Source organism: Ictalurus furcatus, chromosome 28 (assembly GCF_023375685.1).
Source record: "Ictalurus furcatus strain D&B chromosome 28, Billie_1.0, whole genome shotgun sequence".
Lineage (NCBI taxonomy): Eukaryota > Metazoa > Chordata > Actinopteri > Siluriformes > Ictaluridae > Ictalurus > Ictalurus furcatus.
Genome location: NC_071282.1, coordinates 18,531,047 through 18,545,216, shown reverse-complemented (window position 1 = coordinate 18,545,216; position 14,170 = coordinate 18,531,047). Strand labels below are relative to the sequence as shown.

At 39.0% G+C, this 14,170-nt stretch overlaps 1 protein-coding gene across 3 annotated transcripts in view; it reads left to right on the top strand.

The window, feature by feature from the left end:
• eng (endoglin) overlaps positions 1–13,035 on the top strand; it is a 40,649-nt gene extending 27,614 nt beyond the window's left edge. Inside the window, exons 4-14 of one of the 3 annotated variants that reach the window (XR_008385064.1) lie at positions 1,672–1,837; positions 2,052–2,208; positions 2,318–2,417; positions 3,507–3,693; positions 4,719–4,861; positions 5,045–5,281; positions 6,885–6,951; positions 11,328–11,441; positions 11,556–11,639; positions 11,772–11,819; positions 12,598–12,668. Coding sequence is in view for 1 of the 3 variants with exons in the window: in XM_053618469.1 (XP_053474444.1) it covers positions 1,672–1,837; positions 2,052–2,208; positions 2,318–2,417; positions 3,507–3,693; positions 4,719–4,861; positions 5,045–5,281; positions 6,885–6,951; positions 11,328–11,441; positions 11,772–11,819; positions 12,598–12,719 (1,341 nt within the window). In the remaining 2 variants the exon portion in view is untranslated. Of the gene's footprint in view, positions 1–1,671; positions 1,838–2,051; positions 2,209–2,317; positions 2,418–3,506; positions 3,694–4,718; positions 4,862–5,044; positions 5,282–6,884; positions 6,952–11,327; positions 11,442–11,555; positions 11,645–11,771; positions 11,820–12,597 lie in introns of all 3 variants that reach the window. The other 2 variants (XR_008385065.1, XM_053618469.1) reach the window with 2 other exon arrangements.
• Positions 13,036–14,170: the final 1,135 nt, after the last annotated feature.

Here is a 14,170-nt window from a genome sequence, read left to right as displayed (position 1 = left end):
AGCAGCGTGGCACCAGAGAGGTTGTGCAACCCAGCGCATGGACGCTTTACCATAACAAACACTGGAACAGAGAAAGGCAGAGAGACTGAGAAAGAGAGAGAGAGAGAGACCGAGAGAGAGAGGAGATGATACGATGCAACAAGTTTCTTTAAAGAAGAATTTATTTTTGATGCTAAGCAAGAGGACCGATCGCTCCTCCTGGGAAGCTCAGAGGAAGTTGAGTCATCGTGTAATCCTTAAAGTATGAATGAATAGGAATGTGAATCAGTGGATCTGAATCACTGTGGATCTGAATCACTCCGAACTGTTCTGACACTCTCCAACTCTTTTGGAGAAATGATATAGCTATATTTATAACATTTGAGGCATAAACATTTATTTTGTGGATAATTTGCCATAATGTTTCCGTTTATAGAGCAAAGCAGCATACATACATACATACATACATATACATACATACATACATACATACATATATATATATATATATATATATGGTTTAGGGTTAAGGTTTAGGGCTAGGGGTTGGGGTTAGGTTTTGGGGTTTAGGGTTAAGGGTTGGGGTTAGGGGTTGGGGTTAAGTTTAGGGGTTAAGGGTTAGGGTTTGGGGTTAGGTTTTGGGGTTTAGGGTTAAGGGTTGGGGTTAGGGGTTGGGGTTAAGTTTAGGGGTTAAGGGTTAGGGTTTGGGGTTAGGTTTTGGGGTTAGGGTTATGGGTTAGGTTTAGGGTTAAGGGTTAGGTTTAGGGGTTAAGGGTTAGGTGCAGGGTTAGGGTTAGGGTTTGGGATTAGGGTTTAGGGTTAGGGTTAGTGTAGGTTATAAGGTGTAGGTTATGCAAAAATTTTGAGAACCCCATTTGGTATTGTTTTTTCAGCAGGAGTGATTCTCCACAAAGTATCAAAGCAGTCCGTATAGGATTTCGTGGAGTTTGGTTTTGTGATCGTTGCAGTCAAAAACGCTCGATTTAAAAAAAAAAATTGCGATGCAACTTGTAGAGCTTTTTTTTTTTTTTTTTTGCAGAAAACTACTTGAACTGGTGAAATCGCAATCGCACTAAATTGTTTTGCGTGCTCTTTCACAGCGATGTTTGTTGGTAAATCAGACCTTTTAGCTGCACTCATGTTAGAGTAAGCACGTGAATGTGAGAGGGCTTCGGCTGAACGCGTGTCATGATGACGTCACATGACGGCCCAGATCTGCGGGAAATTGCGTTAATTTTTTTTAAATACGGTAACTGCAAGCTCCTTGATTCTGCATTGATTCCTGGAGGGACTGTCAAAATAGCATGCTTTCATAAAGTGTACAGCACCCTATTTCTCACAGAATTAGAATTATACACTGTGTTATAATTATACACTGATCATCTTGTAAAGTATACTACATAGAAAATCGCCATGCTCTGTCTCTGCCGTGAGTCACGGCGATACCAGGCAACCCGTCTGCGTCTGCGAGCTCATGTATGCGGAAGAGGGCGGATAGCGCTTTCCTTTGAGTGTTTTGAAAGGATCCGGTTGGCCTCTAATGGTAGAGGAGAGCTGACTGGTGGGTGGGAGTTGGACTAAAGACTAAATTAGGGGGAAAAAATCTGGGAAAAGTCACTAAAAAAGAAGCAGACATGATTTACAAGGATGTGTGTTGTTTATACTTTAAAATCTTTTCTCTCTAATATTTAGGTGACAGATAATATTTCGTTTAAAGAAGTAAGTAACCATGAGCTTCACATCGCTCCAGCTGGTCAGGGCAATGAGCTGGTGTCATGGGCAACGCGACAGTTCGGAGGAGTTTCATCCTTCACCACACTCCACGATCTGAAGAACATTAACTTCACCGAGAGTAAAGGTATTATTAAAGAAAATACTTTTATATATTTTATAATAATAATTACAAAAAAATCCACAGAAGTTCACTTATTAAGATATATATATATATATATATATATATATTACATTTATTCATGTTCCCTTAACAAATAAAAGTAGGCACTGTTTGTGAAATACAGTAAAAAATGTGATGTTATGGTTAATATATGGCGATAATTCTCCTCTTGTCTCAGGAACTCCGCTTGCGTCCACCTGCCAGCTGAGCTGGGAATTACCGACGATGAAGGAGTCACTGGAGGTCGAGACTGACATGTTTGCAGTTACATCATGCCTACTCGACTCCCAGGACGAGCTTCACATCATCAACATCCCGGATCACGTCGGCCCCAGGTGATCAGCTTCAGGAGTTCATCTCACTCTCACATCTCATCAATGCAGGCATTCAGTGTAGATTTATTACTGCCCATTCATTAAATACACTCATACTCATGGATCACAGGAACGTCTCGCTGGACGTGGTTCCGACTGGTGTGCAGCTGGTCCTAAGGGGTCCGGCTGGAACCTTCTGGAAGGTCAAAGCTGAAATTGCCTCTCTCATGGTGAGTGAAGCGCATGATGTGATGTACCCCAGTGTCACTCTGCATATTAAGCATTTCATTAATTACAAGTGAATATGTTACAAATGAATCACTTCATTCATGTATTTATTACAGATTACGCAAAGTGACATTCATGGACGAAAAAAAATTAAACAATCATTTAGATATTAAATTAAATAAACGTGAAAAGATGATGATATATTACATTCTTGGTGACTGAACATGATACACTAGAAGGTCACTCTGCGCGTTTGTTTTATTGTATTATTTAATAAATTTATTACAAATGAATAATTTACTTTTTGTTTTAACGAACGGATTAATGTATTTATGACAGATTAAATGATTAATTCATGAAAAGTGACGTTCACAAGTGATTTAAATGAAAAAATCTCAAATTAGCATTAATTAATTCGTTAAAAAAATGAACGAATGTTTCTTTCCTGGCGAGTGGACATGATCCACCGGAATGTCACTGCTTGTTAATTATTTATTACAAATTAATTGAGGCGTTAATCGTAATTCATGAATTTATTCCTTTATTTCAAATTGATAAAATTTTTTATTGTTACTTTTAAATATCTCCAGTAACAGACTTATTTATTTATTTATTTATTTATTTTGGAAAAATGACATTCATTAATTTATGAAACGTGAATAAATGAAATACTTGCTGGCATTTCACATTGCTTTAAAAAAAAGTAATATATTTATGTTTTCATTTATTTATTGGTTATTTATTGATAGATACATTTATTGAATGCCATTGGAATTGAGATTTCAGATGCCACTTTCAGATTGTAATGGGTTACCTATGACCTGTACTGGGTTTCTATTTTTATGGATTAGTCAGTAATAAGAAACATACATTAAATTCTATATAAATGCTGAACCTTCAATATGAGTCTGATATAGTTTTTTATTATTATTCTCTTTTAAATGTATACGTTTCAGTTTAAAATTGGAGATTATGTTGGATTTACTGGAATTTTATGGCATTGGCAATTTTTTTATTTGCTTATATTATGTCTTACATTTTTTACACTTATATTACATCTTATATATGTTTATATCTTCCTGTTTGTGTAGTCCAACAATGCCATCCAATTAAACGGTATAACCCTGAATGGGAGGATGAACCTCTCTGACAGCGACACTGAGCTCCAGGATCTGGTACTCGGTTATTTTAAGAGCAAATCAATCAGCAGCTACACGAAGATTCATCTGAAGGGCCCAATGATTGAGATCACGATTAGAAAGAGAGAACAAACTCAAGGTAAAACCTCAGTAATTGCCTTAACTATATAAATTCAGGCGGTTAAAGGTGCAGTTTGTTGTTTTTAAAAGTGTTTCTGGATGTTTAGTAATCATAAAATTGGATAAATACCTCAGAAAAAATGGCATTTTCAATATTGCCATGTAGTCGATGTAGGTTGGGGTTCATTTTCAGGCTTTTTATGACGTTTTTCTGGCCCGGAAATCAGCTCCGCCCTCAGCCGAACAGCTCCACCTCCTTATTACTAATAGAGCATGCTTAGTTACAGTGTAGTTGCGGTAGGTTGGTTAATGGGAAGGAAGGAATAGTCATCAGTGTTTATTTATATTGCAGTTCACCTCACAGGTATAGCTTAGGGCGTTAAAAAAAAAGTTATAAATCGCTTCTTTAAAACAAAATTAAGGTTTGCGTTTCATGCTTTGGCCAGGAGTGTGCGTGGAAAGAGTACAGAAATATGACTTATGTGAAAGTATGTGCATATATATATATATATATATATATATATATATATATATATATATATATATATTTATTTTATTTTATTTTTGGATAAAATCTTACTAAATTGAGTGTGAAAGAAGCAAATCAGTACATGTTTAGTTGATTGTACTCTTTAATTTTGTTTTTCTTTTCTACACTATGCATGTATGTGTGTATATGTAAGTATAACAAAAAAATGAGAACGGTATTGTTGCTATGTCACAGGAAGTTTGTTTTCTTTCTCAATAAAAATATTTTGGGAAAAAAACAAAAAAACAAAACTATGCCTGTGTATAGTAATGAAGTATTGCTGAACTATGTTTCATTTCTGCTTCATCACCACAGTGTGTTATAAGTGTGTTATATTACAGCTCGTGCATAAATGTCACACATATGGCTACCACTTTTGGATATTCAAGACGACTCACTGCTGCTGTCTTGCTTAATGACTCATTATGAACTTTAGTTCAGTGTGAATCAGAGATAAATACATAGCAGACCCACACGACGTGGCCTTTAGGTCTTTTACTTCTGTCTCTTCGTAGTGACTGTGAGTGCTGAGGTGACGACGACGACGACAAAGACTCCCACATCTTACACCTCAATGCATTTGTTCACGTCTCCCGATTACAAGGTGGAACTCGATCCCCACACTGTAGTGCAGACCAACAAGAGGATCTACGCTCAGGTAATAAAATAAAAAAAATGGTTGTTGTTGAACCATAATGGGTGCCTGTTTAGTATCTATTGCTAGACAATTCAAACATGACCCAATTGTAACCTCTTGGCAGAGGCAGCTAGATTTCCATTGAAATTCTCCTGGTGCTTTGGGATATATATATTGGCATTTTCTTCTATGCTATTCCCGCAGGTCTCGAGTTTGATCCATGGAGATGGGGCCATATTTATCAGAGTGAAGTCATGTTTAGTGCGCTCCGCCGGCATGCAGCCGGTGGAGAGGATAATCTCCCTTAAACAGGAGCCTTGCTCGGGATGCCATAAGAACACCAGGTTCAGCTTCTCCCTCGACGTGCTGCAGGATCTGCCCTCCAACAGATGGGAGCTTCAGTGTCACGTCAGCCACTGTTTCATTGCACAACAGCGTGAGGTAAGGGGGTTTCAGTGCTGCGAAAAGTTAGCCTGTATTCACACTAGCAAGTGACAAGGGTCTTGTATCTTGTGTGTAGTGACCGCCAAAATATACAGTATAACCTACAGCATAGATACACAACTGATACACATCACTTTTGTTTAAATTGTACTGTATATAAGTTTGAGTTTAAGTTTGGGGCTCAGCTTTTTGTTACCTTTTTGTTGTTTTTTTTTTTTTTTTGGCCACTTTATAAGAACTAAACATTTTCACTCGCTAGCCTGAACACAGGGTTGATGAATATAAATGACCTAGAGAGCTAACGATAGGTTGTACCTATGTGGCTAAAAATGAGCCTAATAATCCATGAATAATCTGAATAATAGCTTAATAATGCATTTATCGGACATTTTCAATCGGTATAAACAAATGAATTCTTTTATCGACGCAAGTCTGTTATAAGATGCGTCAGGACACTGTTGGGTTTCTGTGTGTAGAGTATCGTGCCTCCATGTATAGCTGCTGTTGAGCGGGACGATGGGTGACGGGAAGGTGTGTGAGCCCCCTGCTGGGCCAACAATTCACACCTCTCCACAATAAGCTTTTTGGACAGCTGTCACAATAAAAGGAATGCATTTCAACCTAGTGTGCTAGGTAAAAAACAAGAAACACCGATGGAAAAACTGCAAATTCTTAACACCCCGAATGTCTACTTTAATATGAGCCATTAACCACAAATCAGTTCAGTGCTATGGGCGTATGGACACGACCGAAACAGGAGCGAATTTCATTTTTCTGCTAAAAAGAGCTAATATAATTGTTAGGCGGATGGATGTAAAGATTAACACGTCGAGGCAAATTGACCTGAAAATAGTTTGCATTTGAAATTCGTCATTCATTGAGGATACGGTAAAAAAAAAGGGCGAAAACTTTAATAAAACGTGTCTTTGTTTACTGCACTTTTCCCAGACAACAGCTTTTAATGTTTGTAAAATTAGAAGATGAGTAAGGGTGTTCTATTATACCAATCGATAATGTGTGCATTTTTGTTTAGTTTTTTTCTTTCTTTCAACAAACAGACAGACAGACAGACCAGTTTCGGATTCATATATAAATGTTGTATATTAATTTGGAATCTGTAATCGGAATAAATTAATATGTATTGGTGAAAACCTTTGCATGTAAACATTAAGCACTGGGGGAAAAACCAAAAAAAAAAAAAAAGAACCAAACCAAAGTCACATGCTGTCTCTTATTCATTTTTTTGTTTCCATGGTCACCATCTGAAATAATTCGAGCCACTTTGGAGTGATTTTGTGCTCGGGTCACTGCTGTTTTCTAAAGAGAGAGAGAGAGAGAGAGAGAGAGAGAGAGAGAGGGAGGGAGAGAGCGAGAGAGAGAGCGCACTCTGACCAGAAACAATTACTTCAGAAAGCTATTCTTACAAAATGACCCCAGAGTGAATTTATTAATGCAGAGCAGTCAGTAATCGGCGGGTATTATATATAAAACAATACCTCAGGCCACCCGCTGACCAATCAGAAGCCAGCGCTTGACTGTCGGTAGAAAAATGAGACATGAAAACCAATTGTCTGATATTCATTAAATGTTGATTTTGCAGGGTTGCGCAGAGCCGTGGCCCGTGAAGAGGAATGTGGAAGTCACGCCGTCGTACATCCCACCACAGAGTGAGTAAATGAACCCGTCCAGACATGTTCAACTGTTATTCAGATCTTCCACATTGCAGGTCTTGCTTCATTAAACGTTCTTTGGATTTTGTTTTTCTTTGCCATTATATTCGCACCATTTGCACCGATAACAATCAGGCAGTTTAGCGAATGTTCTCCTTGTGAAGGAAAGTCTGTTATGCGGCAAAAAAAAAAAAAAAAAAAGGGTCAAATCTCTTCTAGAACTTTTTCACAACCTGGAACTGAAATGGACTTTAATTGGGATGAATCTACAAAAGAAACCCAGCCCAGAATAATGAAGTGGGGAAAAAATCTGTATAGTTTGCCAAATGATTAACTAATTATTAGCTTTATTAACTTATAAAATATGTAAAAGTTGTAATCCCCTAAATTAGTCACCATCGGCCTGATAATATCTGCTCAGTGATTCTTCTTCCTCCGTATTAATGCAGCTTGAGCTCCATAGTCGGAAATTGTCCTGTTGAGTATAAATGAGAAACGGACGGAAGAGGAAGACCACTATAAGTCTTTTCTCTAGGACGTTTGTCGAAAATGTTTGTGGAAACATCTTCCCATCTTGCAGTGGTTATCCCGGAGCGTGGGCGTGTCAGCGTCATGTTCTGCTTGGACACGAGACAAAAAGCAAACCTCAGAGTCTCGCCAACAAACCGACCATCTGATCTGATTAAATTCCACTCATCATGGTGCACAAGCTATCGATAAGACGCGGCTGTGGGTGGAGACGATTCGTGCCTCGTCTCAGGAGCAGATGTACAATCTGTCAGATCTGTCATGCACAGTATTCTCTTAGAAAAAAAAAAGACCTCCTTGTCTGGTTAAGGCGTAGTTTAAGGTTCTTCTTAAAAGGTTTTTACATTTTTCTACATGTTCTTACACTCATCAGTTTTACACCCTCGAATGTTTTAAGTTGAACCAAGGAGAACCGTTTTTTTTTTTTTTGAAGGGTTCGCCTTGCAACCCTTAAAGAACCCTTGAGGAACCCAATTTATTAAGAGTGTATGTATTAAGGGAGTGGAGTAAGCGTATGGTACAGACTCATAGCTCACTAGCTAAACCATTATGGTACTTGGTGCACTCTTAGAGCAGAAAATGGTTCTTTAATGGTTCACTGGATAATCAAAGAGTTCCACCTGGAACCCTTTGTGATAGTGAAAGACTGTTGAGGGCTTCTGGATTGAACCTTTAAGGGTTTCTCTCTTAAGGGTTCTAAAGTGTATGAGTGTAATGAGGAAATTTTACAACAGGGGTTTCTCTTAAAGAACCCTTGAAGGACCCCTTTTCCCAAGAGTAAGTGTGTATTTTCTTCTTGGCACCTAGAACCTGGAATTTAGCTAAACTGTCCTGATACCTGGTACTCTTAGAAAAAAAGGGTTCTTTAATGGTTTATGGATGATTAAGAGTTCATAAACGGTCAACAGTATAATAGGGAAACACTTTCTTGTAGGGTTTCCACATAGAACCCTTAAGTGTTTCTCCAGAAGGACACTGATCCTTTAGTACCCTTAAGGGTAATACATTTTCTGTAAGTGTAATTAAAAAAAAAAAAACTCCTACTGTAAGAGAATGTTTAATGATCCACTAGAGGGACAAATGAACCAACTTGAAAGTTTTATTTCAGACAGACAAACCGCTTCATTTTTAAGAGCGTAAAGAGTTAACGGTTCTCCCCAGGCGCTGAAACGTTTCAGCCGCTGACGTAAACAGTCGTCATGGAGCTCAGACCAGGATGTGGCCGGGTTCATAGGAAGGCCTGTTCGCTGACCTTGTGGCTGTAATCAGAAAATAATGAGTCAGTGGGGGATTTATTGTGTCCCAGGGCCTGGAGCGCGTGCCTGTCCAAACACACGCCGTTGTCATAGACGCACAAAAAGCTGGACGCTGTTGTTCTTCAAAGCGAGAAGAGAGCCAGCGGGCAGACGAGTCAGGAACGAGCGCCGCATTCCTCACCTCCATCCAGGAGGAAATCCCATTATATTTCACTAGGCACCTTGCAAAAAAAAAAGAGGAAGAAGGGGAACTGACACAGGGTCTCGTCTTTTTTGCTACACGAGCAAAACCGTCGGCTTGGCAGCGCGGTTATTTTTTCCTGCTGTGTACTCGGTTTTAATCACGGAGAAGGACACGGAACAGCTTGCGTTCCACACATCACGTCCTTCCATCATCATGGCTCGAGGATGCTCCGTGAAAGACAGGAGACAGGACCGGAAGCACTCGTCTCTCCTCTCGTCTAGTCCACAAGGCTACAAATCTTCAGGCCGTTATTAACGCGCAAACAGCAGATGACTAGCTGAATTTGTTATTTAGAAGGGTGTTGGACAGGAAGTGACTCGTGCAGGCCGTCTTTCCTGTTTGGACTCTTGAGTCGAACTCGTCCCGACCACCTGTGCCACTCTTTCCTGCCTCTGTTTTATCAGCTTTGTTTTTTTTTTTGTCTTGTTTGTTTTTTTTTTAACACCGATGTCTTCGTGACGGCAATTCTGTCACGGTGCCGCGGAAAACAAACGAACAATCAAAAAAAAAAAAGAAAAAGAAAAGGTGTTGCTTTAAAAACAAAACCTTTTCCTGGATCAGACATCATCACCGTTCATAAATATAAGCAACGTTTATTTGTCTGTATTTAGTTAGTCATTTAAACAAACATGAGCTCATCCAGACAATACCTAATACCTGGAGAGTACTACGAGAGTTTTCACTGAAACTGACTCCATTAATTTAAACTTAACTTACAAAAAATGAACTTAAACCTGACCCCATGAACAATTTGCAAGAATTGAAAAGTTTATGTGTTTAGAATCGACTCAATTTCACGCAAATTAAAGTCATAAGAAAGTGTGCAAATATAAACCCCGCACTTAACCCCCCCCATGCTCTAACTCCGCCCCTACTCTAACTCCACCCTCTGCTCTACTGTTCGTCACTTTTTATACGAATTGAAAACGAAGCTAAACGGATAGTAACACAACATTTAACCACACCCCCTGCTAAACCCCGCCCCTACCCTATCTCTGCCCCATGAGATCATGTCTAGTTTCATTAAAAAAAAAAACCCAACCATTTAACTTTTTACTTTTAAATGCCTGACTGTGTTTTATTTGACCTTTTCAGGAATCATTTTGTCACACCGCTTCCACATTTCATTTTAAGAACATAAGCCTGACTTTGACTTAATTACCAGCTCTTTCTCCACCTCTGCATGTTGATTGGTTAAATTCAGGAACTATTCGAAGATATCACCTTTGTCAAGATTACCAGAAAAACAGACACAACTGCTGTAAGGGCAAAAGTAAAAACCTCACTATAAGCAGGACTGTTTACCCTCCTGCTTAGTTTTTTTCCTCTCTCTCACTGAGCGCCGAAAGGAAGAGTAATCAGTCAGCGCAGGTCTTCAGGGAGCAGAACTTGCTGAACCTGCTGACTTTCCCCACACTGCAGGTGTTAAATACATTCTTTCAGCACACCGGACAACACGTTTTTGTTTTTCTTCCCGTTAAAATCTGCAACCTCCGATGTAAAGAGATATCCTGTGCTATATTCCGACACAGAAATGTCTAAAATAAATAAATAAATCATCTCCACAGAGTTGAACAAACAGTTCTCCTTTCCTTATTTACTCCTTCTGCAGTCAGTCAATCTTCACACGCTCCAAAACCCGACATATCGCTGAACCGTGGCTAAAATCGGTGTAAAAATGAACGAAGAAGGCGAGTAAGAAATTCCCCAGCTGAGAGGAAAGCAGAAAACGCAACAGACACGTACGTTTAAAAACGAGAGTCCGCCGTCGTTATACGGCACGAGGGCGGCCTCTAGAGGCGAAATAAAAACCATCGCTGACTAATTTTGTCGTGCTATTTGAAGTGTTTTTTGATTCATTTTAAACGTCACTTATTTTTATTTGTTATTTGGAGTGTTGGTTCGGTTTCGGATGTATATCTTTAATTTACTTTAATGTATGTTAATAGTTTATGTTCATTAATATTTATTTCATTTAAAAAAGCAGTACAGCACATTTTCATGCTACAGTCAGTACTGTTTATTTTTGTAATAAAGTTCAGCGATGTTTTACTCGCAGTGTTACGTTTTCATCCGGGATGAATTTTAATCGTTCGATTAATCGGTTCTCGGCAGGTACCGCCCGATTTAATGAACTGTATTGGAAAAATCCACGCTCGGTCCACCTGTAATGTATATCGCTGGCAGTTTGTTCACAAAGCTAAATATTGTGCTGTATATTGTGTGCAATAGAAATTTGTCTGAGAATCACGGTGTGATATTTTTGTTAGAAACAGAAGCGCTTTGCTAGGACGTTTAGTATGTATCCAGTGTGATATTATTAACAGTGCTTCATATCTGCGCAGTTTCAGACCAGTGTTTCAAGTTCAGCCTGCAGTCGGTTCTGGGCATCGCCTTCGGAGGTTTCCTCATCGGCATCCTGCTCATCGGCGCGCTCTGGTTCATCAAAATCCGCACAGGTGAGCTGAACACGTCCGTCCTGCACGCTCTACCACGCCGTACTCTTTGCTATTGATTATTAGAGAAAGGAGATGTGACGAGTGTGTGAGCGGGAACCATCTCTGCTCCTTTAGCTTATGAGGGAAGAGGCCTAAAGGGCGGCGAGGGCGACCTTAACAAGCCTCGAGATGATTTGCCGCTAGAAATAAGATGAAACAGTTAAGTAAGAGCAACACTTTTCATCGGATTTCACCTGCTTGTGAGGAAATGGAGATGAACAAGCACGTGTGCGTGTGTGACGTTTCGATGTGCGACCTGTTACTCACGAGGGGTGTGTTTGGGTGTTTCAGGTTACCCCGTCGCTCTGGGTTTTGGCTCCACAGGGACCTTCTTCTCAGGTACGAACACAACACAGGACACGATATTATATCCCAACTTTCACCACAGCGCTGCTGAGTTCTGGATTCTGATTGGCCAGAAAGCGTTGATTCATTTCTCTACGTAATTTTTTGAATTCTCTATAAAATTTCTCTATAATAATGTAACTATAAATGGATAAGAATGTCACGTGTTGTTGTTTAATGAATAGAAAATTGTAATGGGTCACAAAGTGCTGTGGAATAAGAGGAATAAAGCACCTGTTATAATATGGGATGTGTTGTTCTAAGAAAATCTCTCTCTCTCTCTCTCTCTCTCTCTCTCTCTTTCTGTCTCTCTGTCTCTCTCTTCTTTGTTGCTGTTTCTATCTTTTGGTCTCTCTTTCTTTCTCTTTCTGTCTCTCTCTCTGTCTGTCTCCTTCTGTCTCTGTCTCTTTGCCTGTCTGTCACTATCAACTCTCTCTCTTCCGTGTTATCATTCTGTCTTTCTCACTCTGTCCATCTCTCTCTCTTTCCTTCTCTGTCTCGCTCTATCTCTCTTGTTCTCTGTCTTGCTGTATATATCTCTTTGCCTCTCTTTCTGTCTCTCCTCTGTCACTATCAACTCTCTTTTCTTCACTATCTTTCTGTGTCTCTCTCTCTCTCTCTCTCTCTCTCACTGTCTGGTGCTATTAACTCTTTCTCTCTCCCTCACTATCGCTCACTCTCGCCCTCTGTCGCTCTAAACTCTCTCTTCCTCACTATCTGTCTCTTCCTCTTCATCTCTTGGTCTCTGTCTGTCTCTCTCTCTCTGTTTCAGGATGTCCATGCAGTCTGATTAAGCGCCATGCAGTGCCCACTAACCCGTCTCCCTCTGAGAACAGCAGTGCCAACGGCAGCATGAGCAGCACCCAGAGCACACCAACCAGCAGCATGGCATGAGCATGGACACACACACACACACACACACACACACACACACACAGACGAACAGGGCAGGGCTTTTTTCGTCTGAACCAGGAACTTTTGTAAACTCCGCCTCTGCAGCCACCCAGCATCAGGAAGTCGGCCGGACAAAAACCCTGCCTCGGTCCGAGACAGGAAAAACACAGCATATCCCCCAAGAACTAACAGGAAATTCACAGCATTCCTCTCAACAGATCGGAGGCACAATAAGACTCGAGGAGAAAAACACAGATCAAACCGCCGTGACCTGCATCACCCCCTTAATTAGTACACAAAAAAAAAGAAAGAAAAAGAAACAGTCGCAGTTGACGCACACAAAGAGACGTCGGTCTCACGTTCTTATCCACTATATAAAAAAATTCCTGCCTCTCCAGCCTCCGAGGACACGTTTGGGAAAAGGCTACCTCTTCATTTATCTAGAGTACAGACAGAAGTAAAAATAAAGTAGCTCCGGTTAGTCGCGTTGCGTCGTTTCTGATGAACGGTATTCTCTCTGCAGGATCGACGCGCCTGTGTTGGACATTACTGTAGCCCAAGTGTGTGGAAAAGTCCGAGTCCTCCACCAAGATTCTACTCATCAATATATATATACATATATATATATATATATATATATAACTTATATTAACCAGAAACCTTTGTAAGTTTGTACACCCCTGGACACGTGTTCATTTGAATTTTTTTATTATTTTACTATTCATTTGCCTTTATATTTATAAAATCCGATGAAGCGTTCCCCGATGAAGCGTTCCTCAATATCTTCCCAAAATATCCCCTCACTGCGTCTCACGGAATTTTAACTCGTTTCCGGGAAACAATTCGATATCAAGTAGAAAAATAATCATTAATAAATGCAGAATTAATTCAGACATAAATTTATATACATGGGCATTAAATTCACTTTTTTTTTTTTTTTTTTTTTTTTACACATTTGTCTGAAATAAAAAAAATGTTTACAACTATAAGAAATATATATATATATATATATATATATATATATATATATATATATATATATAATTTTTTTTTAAAAATAAAACTTAAAAATCTTAAATTTACTGACAGACAAAATGTCTGTAAGTTTCAATTCACACTTTCTCTCCAATAAATTTATATACATGGGCATTAAATTCACTTTTTTTTATTTTTTTTTTTACATTTGTCTGAAATAAAAAAAATGTCTACAACAATAAGAAATATATATATAATTTAAAAAAAAACAACTTAAAAATCTTAAATTTACTGACAGACAAAATGTCTGTAAGTTTCAATTCACACTTTCTCTCCACCTTGTATCTGTTTAATCTTTCTTTCTAATTTCTTTTTTATTCTTTTCTGCTTTCTCTCTCTCTCTCTCTCTCTCTCTCTCTCTCTCTCTCTCGGTATATATATATATATATATATATATATATTCTTAGTAACATGAT